Source organism: Medicago sativa, chromosome 2, assembly GCF_051527215.1.
Source record: "Medicago sativa cultivar Bolivia chromosome 2, Bolivia_mono, whole genome shotgun sequence".
In the NCBI taxonomy this organism is placed as follows: domain Eukaryota; kingdom Viridiplantae; phylum Streptophyta; class Magnoliopsida; order Fabales; family Fabaceae; genus Medicago; species Medicago sativa.
In genome coordinates, this window is record NC_140750.1 from 11,636,120 (window position 1) to 11,658,726 (window position 22,607).

General features: G+C 31.2%; 2 protein-coding genes across 4 annotated transcripts; both read left to right on the forward strand.

Annotated features, from left to right (window-relative positions):
• Positions 1-368: 368 nt before the first annotated feature.
• On the forward strand, positions 369-2,872 carry LOC146944542 (glucose-6-phosphate/phosphate translocator 2, chloroplastic-like). The gene is made up of 5 exons (XM_085742915.1): positions 369-959; positions 1,344-1,569; positions 1,652-1,874; positions 2,011-2,224; positions 2,644-2,872. The coding sequence occupies exons 1-5, from the start codon at positions 483-485 to the stop codon at positions 2,656-2,658; spliced, it is 1,155 nt and encodes a 384-aa protein (XP_085599041.1). The 5' UTR covers positions 369-482; the 3' UTR covers positions 2,659-2,872.
• An 8,574-nt stretch (positions 2,873-11,446) lies between these two features.
• Positions 11,447-21,119, forward strand: LOC146944543 (beta-glucosidase 47-like). Of its 3 annotated transcripts, none has more exons than XM_085742910.1 (12): positions 11,447-11,620; positions 12,078-12,144; positions 13,906-13,964; positions 18,003-18,078; positions 18,165-18,239; positions 18,393-18,480; positions 18,557-18,809; positions 19,008-19,123; positions 19,228-19,483; positions 19,812-19,914; positions 20,192-20,297; positions 20,729-21,119. In XM_085742910.1, the coding sequence occupies exons 1-12, from the start codon at positions 11,462-11,464 to the stop codon at positions 20,934-20,936; spliced, it is 1,566 nt and encodes a 521-aa protein (XP_085599036.1). In that variant the 5' UTR covers positions 11,447-11,461; the 3' UTR covers positions 20,937-21,119. The 3 variants fall into 3 exon arrangements, with proteins under 3 accessions (XP_085599036.1, XP_085599037.1, XP_085599038.1); XM_085742911.1 differs by having other exon boundaries at positions 11,462-11,620; positions 13,896-13,964; XM_085742912.1 differs by lacking the exons at positions 11,447-11,620; positions 12,078-12,144 and adding an exon at positions 14,632-14,694 and having other exon boundaries at positions 13,912-13,964.
• The last annotated feature ends 1,488 nt before the right edge of the window (positions 21,120-22,607 follow it).

Below are 22,607 nucleotides of genomic sequence, written 5' to 3' on the forward strand. Positions count from 1 at the left end.
ATTTTTTTTCCACTATCTTTTATTTATTAATTTTTACTTTCTACCCTAAACCAAACAAAAATGTAAACTTGGGCACAATAAAATCAACTTATACATAATTGAATTGCACTATCAAGTTATCAAGAGCAAGAATTGATGTGTGATTATTGTCATTGTTGAAAATTCAATTTAGCATAATAGTTTGAGGAGAAAATTTGTCTTGTAGTAATAAGATTTTTAGTTCTCATTTCTCCTATGCGGTTAGTTGTGAGTTGTGACAAAACATGTGAATCCACGTTCCACCTATATATATATATATATATATATATATATATATATATATATATATATATATATATATATATATATAATGTCCTAAGGTTCAAACCATTCCATCAACAACTTAGAACAAAACAGAAAGACACAAACACATCAATTTTACCAACTTAGTGTTCATTCATTTATTTTGTCACACTACACAACATTCAAACAAATCAAGAATCATGATCTCTTCAATCAAGTGCACAAGTACATCATCACTTCCAAGGTCTCAATTTTCAATTCTACCAACCATTCAAAATGTTGAACAAAACATGGGTCTCTCTCTACTTTCTTCCAAGAAACCTCTCTATCTTTCATCCACTCAAAATTTTGCATTGCTAACAAAACCCAAAAGAAAGAATGTGACAGAATGTCAAGCTTATGAGGCTGATAGATCAAGGCCACTAGAGATTAACATTGAACTTCCTAGTGAAGGAGCAGCTCAAAAGCTCAAGATTGGGTTGTATTTTGCTACTTGGTGGGCTTTGAATGTTGTTTTCAACATATACAACAAGAAAGTTTTGAATGCTTTTCCTTACCCTTGGCTCACTTCCACTTTATCCTTAGCTGCTGGTTCTCTCATTATGTTAATCTCATGGGCTACTAGGGTTGCTGAGGCCCCTAAAGTTAACTTGGATTTCTGGAAAGCCCTTTTTCCTGTAAGAAAAATCACCCCATTTTCTTTTCATTCTAATTGTTTTCACTTTCACTAGCACTGGCATAAGACACATTTAGTGTCTGACACCGATGCATGTAGTTACATTCAATTACTTTCATTTCTAAATTATTATCAGTGTATGTATCAGTGTCGTATCCGATGCCACTTTTCAACAGTACCGACACTTCAGGTTGAAAAAGTGTCTAATGTCCGACACTGAGAAATGTAGTTACATTCAATTAGTTTATTACTTAAATTATTACAGGTATCTATGTGTCAGTATAGTGTCTGGTTTCTATGTCCAGTGACTGATATCAATGTGTCAGTGTAATGTCCGGTGTTATTTTTAGTGCTCACCTAAGAAATTTCAAAATTGGGTATGCAGGTAGCTGTGGCACACACAATTGGGCATGTTGCTGCAACTGTGAGTATGTCCAAAGTAGCAGTTTCATTCACTCACATCATCAAGAGTGGAGAACCGGCTTTCAGTGTGCTAGTATCAAGATTCATGCTTGGAGAAGCATTCGCTATGCCAGTTTACCTCTCATTGTTGCCAATAATTGGTGGTTGCGCACTAGCTGCTATGACAGAACTCAATTTCAATATGATTGGTAAGAACAACATAACAAACAATTATTCACATAAATATAAAGTACAATATCAATGCTCTAAATGGATCAATTCTTGTTTCAGGATTTATGGGAGCTATGATATCAAATTTGGCATTTGTATTCAGGAATATATTCTCAAAGAAAGGAATGAATGGGATGAGTGTTAGTGGAATGAACTATTATGCTTGTCTTTCAATGTTATCTCTTCTAATTCTCACACCTTTTGCTATTGCTGTGGAGGGTCCTAAAGTTTGGGCTGCTGGTTGGCAAACAGCTGTGTCTCAAATTGGTCCGAATTTTGTTTGGTAAGCACAAAACTCTACGAATTTATGTGTTAGTTCAATGATAAAAGTTTGATTTTCTAAAGTGATATACTAGTTCAAATTTCTTCGGAAACGCTTTAATTAATAATAATTTGGGATTTTTTTTTTATGTTAACAGGTGGGTGGTTGCACAAAGTGTGTTCTACCATTTATATAATCAAGTGTCATACATGTCTCTTGATCAGATTTCTCCCTTGACATTTAGCATAGGAAATACAATGAAGAGAATTTCTGTAATAGTCTCTTCCATCATTATCTTTCACACACCACTTCAACCCATCAATGCTCTTGGAGCAGCTATTGCAATTCTTGGCACCTTCATATATTCACAGGTGAATTCTCATTTCCTACTAAAGTATGTACTTGATCTTTATAGTTTATAGGCCAAATACCTCCCTAGGTCCTTTAAGTTTCACATTTGTAACAGATAGGTCCTTTAAGTTTCTAAGGTTTCAGATAGGTCCTTGACGGAGGTTGATAGAAAGGACCTATCTGAAACCAACTCGAAACTTAAAGACCTATCTGAAACCTTAGAAACTTAAAGGACCTATTTGTAACCTTTGAAACTTAAAGGACCAATATGTTACAAACGTGAAACTTAAAGGACCCAGGGAGGTATTTGGCCTAGTTTATACTTTGGGAATGTTCTTTTTATGTGTGTGTGTGTGTTTAATATCTTGTTTGAGATTGAAACATTACGTGAGGGATGCAATTAATTAACACAATTTCTGTTGATTTTTTGAAAGAGCAGGCTAAACAGAATTAAGGTTGCGGTTTTGAAGCTTTTATCGAAAGCATGGGAACGATGACTCACAGTTGGAGCTCTAAGGGTATGCTATGATTAGGAGGACTATGATGTTAAATAGAGAGTGTATTATGATGTGAATTAGAGTGTATTATGTTGTCAATAGGAATTTTCTTTGAAGCCATCGTAATGGTTTGTAATCTCGTTTTTATGTATAAAAAATATGAGTTTTCAATTGGTTTCATATAACAAAAAACAATAATTTTATCAACACATTCTCTTTCGTCAGATTAAAATTTATATGGGTCCGCAATATGTATATAGACCCACATAATTTGGTTGAATCTATATGATTTTTAACCATTAAAAAGAATGTGATAAAAGTAAATGTTAGAGTGTAATGAAGAATGGACTGCTCTGAATAAGAATGATATGTTCCAGCATAATGTTTTATGAATTCCTCAACTTGACATGAATTTGTTATCACTTTGTGTTTTATTAGCTAACAATTTTCTATTAGGTTCATTTTATGGCAAATTCTATTTGGTGAGTATTTGACAAAATTCTCAAACTTTTAAGCAATAAAATTTCCTTTACTTAGTAGAAAGGTTTTGCTTCTTCTCCATGTCAAATTTGTCCTCTTGAAAAATCTGTCATTTTTCTTTTCCATCTCATAATCACATATTTGATTCTTCCTTTATTATTATTTTACATTGTGACATTTGCGATTGGGAGCCTTATGACACCCTACTTATGGTGTAAGACATTTTTCTTGACTTTTATTTGTGGATGATCATTCAAGATTTACATATTTTTCTTCTCAAGCATAAATTAGAGGCTCATCAAGCTATTATTGGATCTTCTCAAGCATAGCACCTGCAGCACTTCCTGCATTCTCTAGCTCTGACCCTATTTCTGCAGAAGTTTATGCACAACCTTCAATTTCACCGTTAGTGATGGTAATTTTTGCAAGTGTACATAATCGTGTAAGTAGTAAAGTTAAAATGGTAAGAATGAGTGTTGAACTCAAGGATCATGTTTATTGTCGAACCTTATTTGTAACTTAATTGAACAAAAGTTTTGATTTGATTATGAAAGCAATTTATTTAGCAACTAAAGTTTGATTGTAAATTATTTAGAATAAAAGTGTCAGCGATGAATATAACTTGGAAACGTGTGTTTGTTTCAAGTTTACCAAATTTATTCCTAGGAATAACATTCTTTGGAATATAAAGATGAGAATTTTATTCCAAGGTATTTAAAAAAAAGATGTTTGGTTAACTTTATAATATTCCTAGGAGCCATAAAAATAGGGTTTATAATAGGCAACTACGTATAGATTTATTCCCATCTCCATGGGAACTTTATTCCCACCATTTTCTTTGGGAAATTTTTTCTATTCCCAGGAACATTTTATACCCGGGAATAAAATTTAGTAAACTTATAACAAACATAGGCATATACATTTCTATCATTTTATTCCCTGGAATCAACAAATATAACTTGAAACAAACACACCTCTACACACTGAATTAATTCTTACGTCGTTACCAATTTACAACAATGTATAATCCTAATCTCTTTGTGATTAAACCTTTAACCTTAAGATAGCCCTTAAGTATGGATTTATTAGACTATGAAGGCAATAATATTTAATCACAAGCATTCGAAAATTCCACTCTCGTTTCAAATTTTGAATCGTAAATCAATTTAATAGAGGCCAAATGATAAAAAGCATTAAGAATTGTAACTCTACACACTGAATTAATTCTTACGTTGTTTTATCTTGGTTTTCGGGTGTCAAACATTAATTACGTTTGAACCTTTTTAACCGTTGATATCTCATTTTTTCTTGGGAAGGGAAAAAATAAGCAAAACCCTTGAGAATCGAGGTCCGGGAGTTGTTTTCGCTACGGAAAGGTGTTAGGCACCCATAACGACTATAGTATCCTATAGGAACCGTATTTACTTTCTACGTGCGCGCTTTATTTTTAAATGCTATTTGAAAAGTGATATTTACACCTAAGAGTTTACTAAGTGAAGGATTGGAGGGAGAAGAAAGTGTTTTAGTTTTTATTTTATTTGAATTGAAGGAATTTTGATTCCTTGCCTACGTACCCTTTTAAGGGATCAAATCCACCGTAGTTCTCTTCCAAAAAATGTTTTTGTTTTTTGTTGGTTGATTTTAAGTTTGAAAATGGAATTTGAAAGAATGGAGATTGAGAGGCTTCATGAGCATAAGATTGTGAAATTGTGAGGTTGAATTAGTTATTTTGCAAAAGAAAGTCAAAGTATGATTAATTTTCATTGAAATTTGATTAAGAAAATAAAGAGAAAATGCAAAGGAGTTTTGACTCCTATACTTTTTGGAAAAGGTTTTCAAGTGATGTTGTTCAAGTTTTTTGGAAAATTGATTTTTCTAAGTGTAAATCCTAAACATACATCTAAACATGCATAACCTAAGCATACATCTAAAAATATCTATGTGATGTGTGTGCATGTGTCGGTGCTTATGTCGGTGTACATCATTAGAGTCCATTGTCCTTTACATCATGCCCTAGTTTACATTCTATGGTCTTGCAAGAAATTAAAATTGCATAAAAATAAAGTACAAAAAATCCTAAGTTTTTTACATTCTAACTTTTGGTAAAATTTAAAGTGCAAGAAGTAAAGTGAAGGAGGAGATGAAGTATGGAATGCTCATGATGTATGAAACAATGAACAAATGGTTAGTAATAATAGGCATAGGATAGTAGAAAAATTGGCAAGGAAATAAAGCATAAAACATGGTAAAAATGCAAGAAAAAGTAGCAAAAATGCACTTAATAAAACACCAAAATTCCAAGGCAAATGCAAGAGATTCATAACTCTTCATTTTGGCATTTTTCAAAGGGTCTAGGTTCAGCCCCAATGTGAGAGTTATGAGAAAATTACAAGTCAAGAAACTATGGTATGATATTAAGCCTATTTTGCATTAATTCACACATTTAAACATCAAGTAACTTGCTATGTAAGTAACCAATTATCACATATTCAAAACAGCCCCAAACACTAATTATCAAGCATCAAACAACACTCCAAGATCATGCAACAAAACACAATCATTATGAGCCAAAAGATTGGAATTAGAAAGTGCAAAAAACTTCATAAAATTTGGACAAAACAACACAAAATCACAACAAATCCTACAAGTATATTTTCCTAACAAATTTCAGCATACAAAAATTCACATGCAACAAACCTAAATCAATCAACACAAACGCAAAAAGAACTCACCAAATTTTACAAGCTTTTCATCAAGATTTTTCAACAAAAAATAAAAGAAAAAGCATTAAACCAAGGCAAAATAATTTTCTAGTATTTCTTGATCAATCTTGACATGCAATATATCAAAATTGATCAAAATATACTAGAAAAATTATAGGAATTTTCTTAGAATTTTTCAAAGAGATTTTAGGCATGCAAAGGTGTATATAGCAAGAAACAGTGTGCATATAGCAAGAAAATAAGGAGAAAGTAGTAACAAAAGTCCAGGCCCAAACACACAAGATCCACATCCAAACAGAAAGCATCAGGGACCGTAGGATTGATCCAATTGGATCAATCCTTGATCCAACGATCAAGAAGGCAAAGGAACATGGAATGAATGTGGTCATGCATGCATAGGATAAAACAACACAACAAGTAGTAACTACTTGAAGCTTATTCACGTGAAGCAACAACACAACACCAACTTTCTCTCTCTAAAGCCAAATCATGCATAAATTCTCTCTTCTCTCTCTTAAATGTTCATCTTCAACCTCATGAATGTCACCGGAAAGTTCAACACACTCGCCGGAATCTTCAAAGGTTCGCCGGAAAATTCATAACTCCGGCGACACTTCCGGATTCCGGCGAGCTCCGATTCGATTTTTTTTACACTTTTTAAAACCGGATCGTTATCCTCTTTTCGAATATGAACCCGGAAACATCCAAAACACAATCAATACCGTGATGCTTGACGAAGCTTTGAATGGCTCCGGATTCTACTTATGTATTCGGATTAGGTGCTGTTTTTCCTCTCCCTTTGCTTCGATTGCATTCCTTTCTTCCGTCCGATTCTGGTTCGTCGTTGTTGAATTCGGTCACAATGGAATTGATTGAAGATTGTTGTTCATGGATGTGATTTTTGTGGAATTGAAGGTTTGTGTTGATGAATGTTTTTGGATGAATCCTTGAATTTGGTAATGGATTTGTGGAGGTTTGAGGTTAATTGTGGTGGTTGTAGTTTGTTAGAGATGAAGGTTGTGGTGGTTATGGAGGTTTTGTGGTGAATTTTAATGGTGGATGAAGAAGATTGTGGTGGTTGGAGAGAGGTTAGAGATGAAGATTGTGATGGAAGAAGTTAGTTAGAGATAAAGATTGTGGTGGAAAGAGTTTGTTATGGTGGTTTGAGGTGGTGGAAAAAGTTTGTTGTGGTGGAGGAAATGGTGATGATGGTGCGGCTTTGAGAGAAGAAAGAGGGAAAGAAATTTTTTTTTTTTTTTTTTGTGATTTTTGTGTATTTGCGAAAAATGATTAATGTTGACTCTTTTGACCCATGGGACCCATTATATAGGTGATGTGTGAATTTTTGGACCAACAGGAGTAGGACATGTGGCGTAACTAACTTCTTGGACAAAAAATGAACTAAAATGCAATTTTGACAACTTGAGGACTAAAATGCAAAATTAACTAAAGTTGCATTAAAAAAAGTAATTTGAAAATTAACGTAAAGTAAAACGATTAAAAATAACAAAACGGACTAAAATGAACCAACTACTAAATGAGGTACTTTAAAGTAACCTCTCTCTGTCAAAATTTTATGTGAAATGACCAAAATGCCCTTAGGGACTAAAATGACTCAAAATGACTCAAATGCAATTTTTAAAACGGTTTTTTAACAGGGAAATAAAGCAAGAGTTTATACAAGCAAATTAAAAGACTCAGAGACAATTAGGAATTAAAAAGAATTTTAACACAGGAAATGACCAAAATGCCCCTAGGGGCTAAACTGACTTAAAGACTTCAAATGTGATTTTTGAAATGGATTTTAACATGGAATTAAACAAAAATTCATTCAAACCAATTGAAAGGACTTAGGGACAACTTTTCAAAGATTGAAAGAAATTTTAACATAGGAAATGACTAAAATGCCCCTAGGGGCTAAACCGACTCAAAATGATTTCAAATGTAATTTTTTTTGAAATGGATTTTAACATGAGAGTGAAACAAGGACTTATGCAAATCAAATGAAAAGACACAAACAATTTTCAAGGACTAAGATGAATTTGAATGTAGGAAATGACTAAAATACCCTTTTTCATGAATTTTGTAAACAATATTGAAATAAAATGCAGAGAAATATGCAATCGATCAGAGACCAATTCAAATGACTTGAAATGCAAGAAAGATGTTTTGGATGACTTGAAATGCAAGAAAACATGGACAAATACACAGTTGAAAAGATTTTCAGACATAGACAGTAGAAATATGCAAATACAGCAGCGTAAAATATCAGAGTAAACAGTAACAAATAGGAAATCTTTCAAAGGTCCAAAGACACATATCAGAGATAGAAAACATCTTGAGAAAATATTTTTAGGTCCAAAATTAGGGTATAACATACGTCGTTACCAATTTACAACAATGTATAATCCTAATCTCTTTGTGATTAAACCTTTAACCTTAAGATAGCCCTTAAGTATGGATTTATTAGACTATGAAGGCAATAATATTTAATCACAAGCATTCGAAAATTCCACTCTCGTTTCAAATTTTGAATCGTAAATCAATTTAATAGAGGCCAAATGATAAAAAGCATTAAGAATAGAGATTACATAAACAACATACTAGAATTCATTCTGATATAAATCATTAGATCATAATACAAAGGTTCCTCCAAATGTATGAGGTTAAGCATTAACTTGATTAGTCAATGGGTCGTTTCAAGTCACGTTTGATTGTAAAAGGTTATAACAAATAAGAGTATCCTGTATCCAAGCTCAATACTCTCAAGAGTGTTATTGTTGCAGCAAAAGTTTCGCTGCAAAACAATGTCATTTGTTACAACTTGATAATGACATTTATCGGGATCTACCTTTGGGTTTTAAACCTGAGGCACATGGCTTAGTATGCAAGCTGAATAAGTCATTAAATGGCCTTAGACTAACTAGCATAGTATGCTAGTGGTTCTGCAAAATTTTCTCAATCTAAAAATAAAAATGATTACTGTATTTTCACCCTTGGTTATGGTGCTTCCGTGATCCTTTATTTGTTTATGTTGATGATATAATCATCTATATATATGTCCCCAAGATTCAACATGTAAGTGTTTTTTTAACTTGGGTTCAATCCTTGTTGTGCCCATTTTTGCTTTTCAACTGTATTTTTTTTTTTAACTAAAAATACTATAAGAAAATTGCACAATGTTAAAAAATACTATAAGAAAAGAAAATTGCACAATGTAAGTGTTGAACCAGGTATAAGAAAAGAAAATTGCACAATGTAAGTGTTGAACCAGGGTTAGTGAAGTAAAATCCAATACTATGTACCACTGTTGTACCTACAAATTTTTATGCATAATTATTTTGAGAAATAATATATATACATTGAAGAAATGGCTCCCTCAAAAATTTATTCCTGGCTCCGTACTGCTCACAAATGTCTGAGACAAATTCTTATTGAAGGAAGAGTTGAATTTCTTTTTTCTTGGTTCCTCTCTTTGATTATACTTCTCTCTATTGGTTCCTCTGATTAATGCAACATATATTACTAATAAAATAATAAGTATTAAAACATAATTTTGCCGATTTGGTTCGGTTTTTAAAAAGTGGTCCGAAATCCGATCTGAGTATTTTGTACGAATCAACATCCAAACACATTAAAAAATATTCAGATTTTTTTTGTGGTTTTCGGTTTCTTTGAATCGGTTTACAGTTTTATTTTGGATCGGTTTAAGTTATTTAGTTGAACGCCCCTAATCATAAGTTTGAGGAAAACTGTTAGATAATAAATTATTGAGTTTATGATATTGACCCCTTTACGTTTCTAAGTTAGTTAGTTAGTAAAGTCCTTTTTTTAAGTTTATAGTATATTCTACTATAATCCTTATTTTGAAGAGTCGTGTCATTTAATTCATATTATTGAAAACTGACCTTACCGCCTCCTATTCTATTTGAATCTCTATATTGTTAACATAATGCTGCAGCCCTTAAGAGTGTGTAGATTCTTTCCAAATTTTTGGAGGATGAAGTAGAAGAGGTGTTGTGAATTCGTTGCAAAAAACACACCAATAAAAACTTGATGCGTGGAGCAAAAATAATCAAGCAACCAAACAAAGTGTATGGAAGTTATAAACACAAGCCAAAAGTAGAAAAACAGCGAGAGAAAGAAAGAGAGAACACACGAAATTTGTTTACCCAATTCGGTCCAAAACTGACCTAGTCTGGGGAGAGAGCAGCCCTCTGTTCCACTATAATGATGAGTAACTTTACAAAAGAGATATCAATGGGTTACAAGAATAAGTCTCCCGCCTAATTCTACCCAAAGCCTCAATCTCTTCCCGTGACCAAGAGACTCAATCCTAATAGTGTTTCCCAACGTGAATGAACCCCAACCCTAGTGTTTGTTGCCAAGAGCAAACTCTATACAAACCCAAGTTTTTGTGTTGCCTTCTAAACCCTTGTTTTCAGCCCCCTCTATCTCCAGGTTTACTCCGATACAAGGTCTATATTTATAGTAAAAGTATCGCTTAAAATTTGGAACAAATCTGCACTGAAAAATACATTTCTGTTTTTCGCCTCCAGTGCACCATCGTGCCACGTTGCGATCCCATCGTGCCACATTTTTTCCAGTGACTTGCTTCAGAACTGAAACATCCAATCGTGCCACATTGCCCTGCAAACGTGCCACAATTTCTCCATAACCTGATTTTAAGTTAACTCTCACAAGAGGGACCTGAGGTGGAAAAGGACTGTGTTGAAGCCATCGTATCAGACTTTGAGCAGCACTATCCAAATCTATCTGAGAGCACTAAGGCAGAGAAAAAGAATAAGAAACATGTAAACAAAGTGAAGCCTGCTAGCTTTAATTCAGCCGGAATGAGGACCGATGCCCAAAAGGGTTCCTCCAAAGTTGTCTTGGCAGCTACGAAATAGTTGGTTCAATTGCATTAGAATAGTCAGGAATATCAATACTTTTGTACAATCTTTCATAGAGAGGGTAATATTGTAGCAGTTGTTATGGTCAATGGTCATGAATGGTCATAATTTGTCTAGCTTTTTTGTACAATGGTGGATTAAGCCACCTCTTTACCTTTCCTTGCTAGGGATAGATTTGGATTCTCTTTTCGTAAATTTTCCACTATATGACTCTGTTCTATTGGTTCAGGCATCTTCTGTCTTTTATATTTTAATACTTTGATAAAAATAAAATAAAAAAACTAGTTGTTAATTAGATTAAGTTAACAATCAATTATATGTAACTCACTTCTGTTTAATTACTTGGGTTGAAATATAAGTTTAAGGTTGTAACTTTTCAATTCAATGAATCCATTCATTTTCAATTCAATGAATCATATTCAATCTACCCCCAATAAAAAAACGAAACGTGTATAAAGCAATACATCCTCATGTAACCAACCAGGAAAAATCAATGTATCCTCCAAATAGGGAAAGGCCAATGATTGTGGTCAGTGTCAGCTCGCTATCAACGGTCCATGCAACTTGCAAAATATCTTGACCACTCAATCATATATAATGTCTTGAATTGATCACTCACTCAAACACAAACACACACAACATATATGGAGCTTCCATTCCAACTTCTTCATGCCCTCTTTGTACTAAGCTTTCTCTTCTCAATTTTCATGGGATCGTGTGGTTTTTTGTCCTTAGAAAATAATTTAAGTTCATCTCCATTTCCACGTAACTACCTCTTTGGAACTGCATCTTCTTCCTACCAGGTTATTTTAGCCATCAAACTTTTCTCATCGAGGGAATTTTGATACTCAAAATTACAGAGTTTGAATAATTCGATATTTTAATTTTATGGAATGAAAAATTTAAAGTTTTCAAACAATTCAAATCTCTCTTTTATCTAAGTTGTAATAGGTGAGTTCGCATGTTGTTTAAGATATGCTAAGTTGGGAGTTGGTATCATGTTTCTAGAAATTTGATTAGGACTTCCATTGGTATCTATTTTATAATTAAAATTGAATGATTTTATTGGTGGATGAATTAAATTGATTGACAATCTTTATTTTTAGAGATTAATTTGTCATGTCGTAAAGTTTGAAGAAGAAAGAGATAATTCACTCATTCCTCACTAGAATATATGACCATTATGTCCAATTAAGATTTTTTTTTTATTCTTTTATATAAATGTGTAATTTGTACATTGCCTAATTGTTTATTTTGCAGTTTGAAGGAGCATTCTTGAGTGATGGTAAGGGACTAAATAACTGGGATGTGTTCACTCATAAAACAGGTTTGGATTATAAAATTTATATTCAATGTCCGATTGAAAACGTTCCTTATACTTCCTCACTATGTATAGAGTTAAATAAGTTTTTGATTCCTATAAATATAGTCAATTTCGTTTTTAATTCTTATAAAAAAAAAAGTAAAATGTTTTGGTCCCTAAAGAAATTTTTAGCATGTACGTAGTTTTAGTCATTGTTAATTTAAAATTTGTTTAATTATGGTAAAACTTTTAAATTTTTGAACAATTTTTTATACTGTTTAGAACATTATAAAAGGTCCCTCCACAAATATAGCTCAAAATTTAATTTTTAGATCCAATTTTTTATTACTTTTATCTTAAAATTTTGACGTTTATTTTTTTTATATTTAATTCATTACATGTTAAAAAATTCTATTGTTTTTAAGTTTTTTTAATGTTCTTAACATGCCTGTAGAAAAATCATTTTAAACTTTAAAAGTTTAAGTATAATTAAACAAATTTTAATTTAACAAAGACTAAAATTATGTGTTGAAATTTTTTATAGGAACCAAAACATGTCACTTTTTTTTGTAAGAATTAAAAATGAAATTCCCTATATTTATAGGGAGCAAAAAATTATTTAACTCTTGAATATATATATATATATATATATATATATATATATATATATATATATATATATATGGGGGCTGTTAACTTGCACCCACCTAAAAACACTAAGGTGCAAGTTAACAAGCTGCACCTACTTGTACTTTACTAAAATACCATTTTGTCTCTATTAAACTTTATTTTAATTAAAAGGACATTTTTGTAAATAGCATAAATAATATTTGTTTATAATAGAAAAACATGGGTGTTTTGGTAAATAACTAGTAGGTGCAGCTTGTTAACTTGCACCTTAGTGTTTTTAGGTGGGTGCAAGTTAACAATGGGGGCTGTTAACTTGCACCCACCTAAAAACACTAAGGTGCAAGTTAACAAGCTGCACCTACTTGTACTTTACTAAAACACAATTTTGTCTCTATTAAACTTTATTTTAATTAAAGGGACATTTTTGTAAATAGCATAAATAATATTTGTTTATAATAGAAAAACATGGGTGTTTTGGTAAATAACTAGTAGGTGCAGCTTGTTAACTTGCACCTTAGTGTTTGTAGGTGGGTGCAAGTTAACAGCCCCATATATATATATATATATATATATATATATATATATATATATATATATAGCGCTGTTAACTTGCACCCACCTAAAAACACTAAGGTGCAAGTTAACAAGCTACACCTACTTGTACTTTACTAAAACACCCTTTTGTCTCTGTTAAACTTTATTTTAATTAAAAGGACATTTTTGTAAATAGCACAAATAATATTTGTTTATAATAGAAAAACATGAGTGTTTTGGTAAATAACTAGTAGGTGCAGCTTGTTAACTTGCACCTTCGTGTTTTTAGGTGGGTGCAAGTTAACAGTGGGGGCTGTTAACTTGTACCCACCTAAAAACACTAAGGTGCAAGTTAACAAGCTGCACCTACTTGTACTTTACTAAAACACCCTTTTGTCTCTATTAAACTTTATTTTAATTAAAAGGACATTTTTGTAAATATCATAAATAATATTTGTTTATTATAGAAAAACATAGGTGTTTTGGTAAATAACTAGTAGGTGCAGCTTGTTAACTTGCACCTTAGTGTTTTTAGGTGGGTGCAAGTTAACAGCCCCATACATACATACATACATACATACATATATATATCACTTGACTCTCACATGCAGTTGCTTTCAGGAACAATATTGGATGGAACTAACGGGGATGTTGCTGTTGATCATTACCATCGTTATCAGGTGTCTAATTTGTGTCTAAGTTGGTTCCCTTGTCATTATAAGAAAAGATTCAGATGGAAAATGAAGAAGAGAAATGATATTCTAACAACCATTTTGTGACAACCTATGTGACAACTTTATCTATCATACTCACATTATCTTTTTACTTTCTCTCTCTATTGCGTTGGTTTCCGTGTCACTATCTACTTTTCCTTTGAAAATTGGTGGTTGTCACAAAAGTTGTTGATTTTTGGTTGTTAGAATATCATTGCTCAATGAAGAATAAGTTCCACCATTTTTTTTTTCTTCTTTTTGACACTAATAGGTGACACCATATACCTTACCTATTGCTTATTTTCTTATTTACAACTATCACAATTGTTTTAAATTTTCTCTTTATATGTATTCACCTTTTTTCACACCTTTTATAATTTACATAATTATATTATTATTATTATTATTATTATTGTAAAAAACAACATCTTTCAGCTATCTTATATTTATATAATATTGTACTCTCTATTTTATATTTATATAATATTGTACTCTATTCGTCCATTAGTATAAGCACCAATTAAGAAAGAGAAAAAAGGGAATCAAAATATATGCCCCCTTTTAAATTAATATATATAGTTAATGTTTTTTTTCACACATAACCATAACATATACTATCAATTTTTGTTAATAGATGCTTATAATTGAGGACTGAACGAGTATCATTCAGAGATTGGTAGTGCTGGTACAATAGAGAGTAAGACTTTAAAAGAAAGTTTGAGAGATACCTTTGTACTGCTTTAATTGAAAGGACTTAATTTAAATTATAATTTGATGTGATACAAGACGGGTTTTAATTTGAGGTGAGAAAACTTTAAACTGAACTATAACTATAAGAAATCAGATTCTGTGCAGTCATTAATTTGACTCTTTCACGCCTTTAATATAGGCTAAAGGGTACTTTTCCCCCCCTAACTTTCAAAATGTTGCGATTTTGGCCCCCATGTATGAAAACCACAATTTTGACCCCCTATGTTTTAGCCCCATTGCGATTTTGGTCCTTTTTACTAATTTTGACTGGTCAATGCCCATGTGGCATGCCACATGGGTAATTATTAAATTAAAAAAAATAAAAAAAGCCACTTAATAATTTTTTAATTAAATAAATAAAAAATCTAATTAAAAATATTTAAAAAATCAGGAAAATTGAAAAATTAATAAAAAAATTGAAAAAAAATTCTGAAAATATTAAAAAATTTTGGAAAAATGAAAAATTAATAAAAAAATCTGGAAAATTGAAAAATTAATAAAAATGAAAAAATTGAAAAAATACGGAAAAAAATTTAAAAATTCTGGAAAAATTAATAAAAATAAAAAATGATTAAAAAAATAAAATAATCTAATAAAATGAAAAATAATGAAAAATTCTGGAAAAATGAAATTTTCAAAATTTTAATGAAATTTTTTAATTAAACTTAGGGAGGGGAATCATTGTGCAGATAAGTTACCAAACTTAGGGCTGTCTTTGGGAAACTTGGTCTGGTTTAATGATATTCATCATAGTATTAGAGAGAATTTTACTAGAAACAAACTAGGGCTTCCCTACTTTAGATTTGTCAATTGATGGGGTATTGGTTTAATCCCCTCCATCTTTTTTTGTAATTCTTATCTTTTTTCTCTTTAATATATTAAGGGTGGTTCTTTTCCCACCCTTTCTGTTTAAAAAAAAATAATACACAAAAATTTCCGGTTTATAAATACACAAAAATTCCCGGAAAAAATACTAATGAAAATTTCGAAATTTCAAAAAATACACACAAAACCTAAATTCGGTTTATAAATACACATAAATACACTGAAAAAACCTAAGTCGACATATATACTAATGAAAATTTCGAAATTAATTTCAAAATTTTAATTTTTTTAAAAATGATTAATATTTTTAATTTTTTCGAAAATTTCCAAATTTTTTAATATTTTTTTAATTTTTTAATTAATTTTTCATTTTTCCAGAATTTTTTAATATTTTCAGAATTTTTTAATCTTTTTTATTTTTTTCAGAATTTTTCATTTTATTAGATTATTTTATTTTTTAATCATTTTTTATTTTTATTTATTTTTCCAGAATTTTTAAAAAAATTTCCGTATTTTTTCAATTTTTTTCATTTTTATTAATTTTTCAATTTTCCAGATTTTTTTATTAATTTTTCATTTTTCCAGAATTTTTTTTCAATTTTTTTATTAATTTTTCAATTTTCCTGATTTTTAAAATATTTTTAATTAGATTTTTTATTTATTTAATTAAAAAATTATTAAGTGGCTTTTTTTATTTTTTTTTTAATTTAATAATTACCCATGTGGCATGCCACATGGGCATTGACCATTCAACATTGGTAAAAAGGACCAAAATCGCAATGGGTCTAAAACATAGGGGGCCAAAATTGTGGTTTTCATACATGGGGGGCCAAAATCGCAACGTTTTGAAAGTTAGGGGGGGAAAAGTACCCTTTAGCCTTTAATATATCCATGGTCGTTTGTATTGAGAAATGATTGTGTAGATTTAATGTAAATGTTGACATTCTTTTGAATAAAAAAAAATACCAAGTCATGTAGTCTATAATACCACCTCCTTCTAAAGTATAGGATACCTATCAAATTTTTAATTGCATTAATTATTTATAAATCAACACACCCTTAATTATTTTGTAGAAAAAGCATCCTTAATCAGTTAAAAAGTGATTATATGTATTTTCAATGCCAAGTTGACAGGTCTGAATTTACCACTCTCAAAATTAAGGTTGAGAGGTGTATTATTTAATCTTTATGATTTGAAACAAAATTGATCGATTACTTGATCTATAATGTTATTGATACAATATTTATCTGTAAAATTAGGTTTAAAATCGTAAACAATAAGAAAATAATTTGTTAGATAATTATGTTTGGTGTTATAAACACTTTTGGACCGACCATCTCAATGTTAAAGGTTACATAAACACATGTTAATAAAGTTGGATAAAAAATTTAAATGATTAACTTGTTATAATCATATGATATAAATGGCCTCAAGAGATATTTAATTTAAAGGGCTAATATTACTTTAAAGGCAGACGTCAAGGATTTCACAAATATATCAACACAATTTTCAATACATAATTTTCATCTTTAATATCAAACCTATGTCTAAAGACACATATTATCTTATGGCACATGTTAACGTTTACTTTATTCAATAGTATTTTCTTTTTGTAGATTGAAAATGTTGAGTCAGTGCCGGGAACCTTAGGCAGGCAGGGTGGTGGCCCAGAAAATTTAAAGATGAAAATGGACGGTGTTATGACTCAATATGTACCTGTCCTGTAATTAGTAATTAGCACGGATATGAATATGTTACTAAAAATACCCCACATCTATGATTGCAAATGATTTTTCTACCTTTTTTTTTATATAAAGAAATTATAAAGAAATTATTTTTCTACCTTATTTGTTTCCCTATTAGAGAAGTATGATTATTAAATGTTTCAAAATTATCATTTAATATAATATATTGAAAAAAGCTAGTGCCACATAGAATAGAGATAAAGCTAGTGCCACATAGAATAGAGATAAAATCTGAAGTAAGTTTATGAAAAACTCCATCATTCTGAAAGTTGATATTCTAAGTTTGAGTTAAATCCAAAATGAAAATATAATACTGTTTCAGAGTCAACTTAATATATTATATAACTTTTACTTTTTTTTTATTTGAAAAACTTTTATTTGTTACATTTTTTTTACAAATGCATACCTTTTTTTTTTGTCAGGAAATGCATACTTCCTCCGGTCTCAAATATAAGAAAATATTCATTTTTTAGGTTCATTGAGTAGTTAATGTGTCTAGTCTACATTGTAAAGCAGATACATTAATTATTCAATGAATCTAAAAAAGGAATTTTTTCTTATATTTGAGACCGGAGGGAGTACTTTTTTATTTATACAATTCATCAGCATCAAAATGTATGATTAATATTTCATTTTCAATCATGAAAGCTAATTATTATTTTTGTTATTTAAATTGAAAAACAGGAAGATGTGGACCTAATGGAACATACTGGAGTCAACAGTTATCGATTTTCATTATCATGGGCCAGAATTCTACCAAGTACGTATTTATTTTAATAACAAAAATATAACTTTACAGATCAAATTAAATTTCATTGTCTAACTTTTCCTTTGAAATTTTTCCAGAAGGTAGATTTGGAAAGGTGAACAAAGCTGGCATCAATTACTATAACAAGCTAATTGACGCACTTGTCGATAAAGGTCATTTAATTTGCATGACGTTAGATCTGATTCATATTAAATACGCTCGGATCCAACGACTATGCAAAGTCCTATCTAAATTTTGTATAAAAAAAATTTGCACTGATTTAAAAGTGAATAATTTCCATTCTTTCAACTTGTAATTGATTTCAGGAATTGAACCTTTTGTCACAATAACACATTATGACATTCCTCAAGAACTTGAGGAGAGATATAAAAGTTGGCTAAGTCATGAAATTCAGTAAGTACATATGTACCCTATCAACACAAATTGAGAATCATGACATAACTAATGTTACGTACATTTATATTTTCAGGGAAGATTTTAGGTATTATGCAGATATATGCTTCAAGTACTTTGGAGACAGAGTGAAATATTGGGTGACATTTAATGAACCCAATGTTGCAGTTATTTGTGGATATAGAACAGGTTTGTATCCACCATCTCGTTGCTCAAGTTCATTTGGCAATTGTAGCCATGGGAATTCTGAGAGAGAGCCTTTCATTGCTGCCTCTAATATCATCTTATCACATCTGGCTGCTGTTGATGTGTACAGAACCAAGTACCAGGTGAGTATTGGAGATGCGCATAATCAGGGTCGGTCCAAGGGTTAAGCTAGAGTGGCCCTCGATTTAACCTTTTAAAATTGGGCGATCTTTTTTATTGTAAATAGGTCTCTTAACTATATTAAATTTGATCTTTCATAAGTCGCTCTAAGGAATCTTGATCCATTTTATATATTAATTAATGTACTGCTCAAATATCAGAAAAATCAGGGAGGAAAAATTGGAATTGCTATGAATGCTATATGGTATGAACCATTTAGCAACTCTACAGAAGACAAGTTAGCAGCTGAGAGAGCTCAATCATTTTACATGAATTGGTAAATGCTTACTTTATTTTTTGTTAATTTGATGAGTTATTTTTTATGGCATCCCAAAATTTTATAGCTAAGCTTGTGACCGAGTCCACTATGGAGAAATGCAGGTTTTTGGACCCAATTATACTAGGAAAGTATCCAGCAGAAATGCATGAAATACTAGGACCTGAGCTCCTAGTATTTTCCAAATATGATACAGAAAAATTCAAGAATGGATTAGATTTCATTGGAATAAATCACTATACAAGTTATTATGTAAAAGACTGCATCTTCTCTACATGTGAACAAGGAAAAGGGTCTTCAAAGACAGAGGGTTTTGCTCTAACATCTGCACAAATGAATGGCATGAGTATTGGAGAACCGGTATTATATTTCATAGCTTTTAACATATTTTTTATTAAAAAAACGGACCCGATATTGAATTAATGAGACTATCAAATCATGGTTAACTTGTTTCAATTGATTCAACTATGTTTAAATAAAGTAAATAAAAATGTAAACAAAAAAAGAACCAACTACGTTCACCAGTTCAACTAGACTAAGATACAAATGAGATCAAACCAACCAGCAAACCGGTCAATTTCAAGTTCAAATGGTTGAACCGGCCGATTTAATACTATTTTTTAAACATTGTTTTTAACTGTGTATTGTGGGTTACATATAATTATAAGGTGTCAAATAATGCTTGTAGACTGCGCTTGCTTGGTTTTATGTACATCCACAAGGAATGGAAAATATAGTGACTTACATAAAGGATAGGTACCACAACATTCCAATGTTCATCACAGAAAATGGTAAGTAACAATAAACCTTAGTTTATTTAAATATGTTGCAATTCCGTTATGGGTCTTGTTAACGAGTGCCCCCGGAGCACTCTTTAAGCATGCTAAATTAAGAAACTATTCTTTTAAAAAGTCAAAGTTTATAATTTTCAATGCACTGATTACACAAACTTTTATAAAAAATTACCACTTAAGACCCTTAATCAGTGTCCCGGAGGCACTTGTTAACATTTCCCTTCCGTTATTGATGTCATGCCCTTAAATATGTTGTTTTATTTGTCTTGCATAGGATTTGGGACTAGTGAGAGTTCTTACACCAGTGAAGATGAATTGAACGATGTCAAAAGAGTGGAGTACTTGAGTAGTTACTTGGATTCTCTAGCAACAGCAATAAGGTATTGGCATACCTATCCATTACTAGAAAAAAGAGGTTGTTGTCATGCTTTAGCATACTTCAGTTACAATATGAAGTGTCGGGGATTAGAGTTCGAATCTCAAATTCTCTTCTTAGTTATAAGATGAAATTTTGGCCACTAGATTAATTGACTAAAAATAGAAAAGAGGTTGTTAATCAAAATTTAAACCAAAAAAAAAAATATGAAATTCATCCCTTAATATTAGAAAATAATTCTTTTTACAAAATAAAATTCATGAATCATCAATACCAAATCGCCTTCCATTTTTAACTTTATGTTGTTAGGTCAATTTTTTATTTTTAAAAAATGTTCCCAACTTAGGTTTCTTAGCAAAGAAGCCACACAAATCACAATCATCAACTGTTTTGGTTTGTGTAGTACAAAAATAAGCAAGTTACTTTTGTGTGCAGAAAAGGAGCAGACGTGAGAGGGTACTTTGTTTGGTCTCTTCTAGACAACTTTGAATGGAATCATGGATATAGTATAAGGTTCGGACTTCATCATGTGGACTTTGCCACTCTCAATAGAACCTCAAGAGGGTCAGCATTTTGGTACAAAAATTTCATTTCAGAGCACAAGAATCTGGCAGGCATTAGGTTTGGGCATGCTCAAGTGTGATGAACAATGAAAGAGAGTTTTACTTTCAAAGAAGAAAAAAGTCTTTGGATCCAATATATGTGTTTGATAAAAGAAAAGATGAAAATAATAATCTTTCAGATTTGTATGTTATAGAATATTGTGATAATTGTAAGACCCGTAATTAAGGGAAACAGAAAGACACAAACACATCAATTTTACCAACTTAGTGTTCATTCATTTATTTTTTCACACTACACAACATTCAAATAAATCAAGAATCATGACTCTTCAATCAAATGCACAAGTACATCTTCACTCACCAGCTCTAATTCCACAAGCTCAAAATTTCCACTTACAAGGTCTCAATTTTCAATTCTACCAACCATTCAAAATGTTGAACAAAACATGGCTCTCCCTTTACTCTCTTCAAAGAAACCTCTCTACCTTTCATTTAATGAGAATTTTGCATTGCTAACAAAACCCAAAAGAAAGAATGTGAAAGAGTGTCAAGCTTATGAGGCTGATAGATCAAGGCCACTAGAGATTAACATTGAACTTCCTAGTGAAAAAGCAGCTCAAAAGCTTAAGATTGAATTGTATTTTGCTACTTGGTGGGCTTTGAATGTTGTTTTCAACATATACAACAAGAAAGTTTTGAATGCTTTTCCTTACCCTTGGCTTACTTCCACTTTGTCCTTAGCTGCTGGTTCTCTCATGATGTTAATCTCATGGGCTACTAGGGTTGCTGAGGCCCCAAAAGTTAACTTGGATTTCTGGAAAGCTCTTTTTCCTGTAAGAAAAATCACCACATTTCCTTTTCATTCTAATTATTTCACCTTTTACTAGCACGAGATTGAAGACGTATCCGATGTCAGACACATGTCAACTACTGAAACATTGACATATACATCAAACGCTGACACGTCGGCACCATTAACAGTTTGAGAAAGATGAAATTTTTGAATGTAACTTCTGGCATCGATGTAGTGTCGGACACGACTTTGACGTGAAATGTCAGTGTCCGACATTCAGTTACTTTCATTTTTTTAAGTTATAACATCTCCAAGAATTATAGGGAAATACTTTGGAGGGTCAGAGCTCTATAACCAGTCAACACATTGTTGAGTATGATTCGTATATAGACACTAATGAAAGACGGGCAGAGGCCAATCCTTTCATTGTCCTTCCTCAGGATAATGGCAACCACCAACTAGTTTCTCATCCGCTCGACAACAACAATTATCGTTCTTGGAGCAAAGTAATGACTATAGCTCTTCTTGGCAACCACAAATTAGGTTTCATTGATGGATCTATTCCCTAACTTGCAATTGGTAACCCCCATTTCATATCTTGGCAACGAAATAATAATATTTTTTCGAACGGTCAGAATGAGTTCACAAACCAAACTCAATGTCCTTGTGCATTTCCAACTTGCATCCAAATTGCAAAAGTTGTGATTAGACGAGTTAATTGAACTTTATCACGAGACGATCTCAATACAATAATTTGATTATATGTACATATTTACTTTTTATTATATTTAATTATAAATTTTGATTAGAATGTATTTTTATTTTTCAACATGTTTTTTTTTTACGTAAAACAAAATTATAAATAAAACATCATATAAATAAATAAATAAAATCCATTCCTCATGTTAAAATTAAAGCAAAATTTATGGTGAACTACTTTGATAAGTGGTCAATTGCG

Coding starts and splice junctions, on each gene's coding strand:
- LOC146944542 (XM_085742915.1), top strand. CDS start 483: ATGATCTCTTCAATCAAGTGCACAAGTACATCATCACTTCCAAGGTCT. Junction 1,570..1,651: donor ACTCAATTTCAATATGATTG/GTAAGAACAACA, acceptor TTCTTGTTTCAG/GATTTATGGGAGCTATGATA. Junction 1,875..2,010: donor ATTGGTCCGAATTTTGTTTG/GTAAGCACAAAA, acceptor TTATGTTAACAG/GTGGGTGGTTGCACAAAGTG.
- LOC146944543 (XM_085742910.1), top strand. CDS start 11,462: ATGGAGCTTCCATTCCAACTTCTTCATGCCCTCTTTGTACTAAGCTTT. Junction 11,621..12,077: donor CTGCATCTTCTTCCTACCAG/GTTATTTTAGCC, acceptor TTTATTTTGCAG/TTTGAAGGAGCATTCTTGAG. Junction 18,240..18,392: donor TGACGCACTTGTCGATAAAG/GTCATTTAATTT, acceptor AATTGATTTCAG/GAATTGAACCTTTTGTCACA.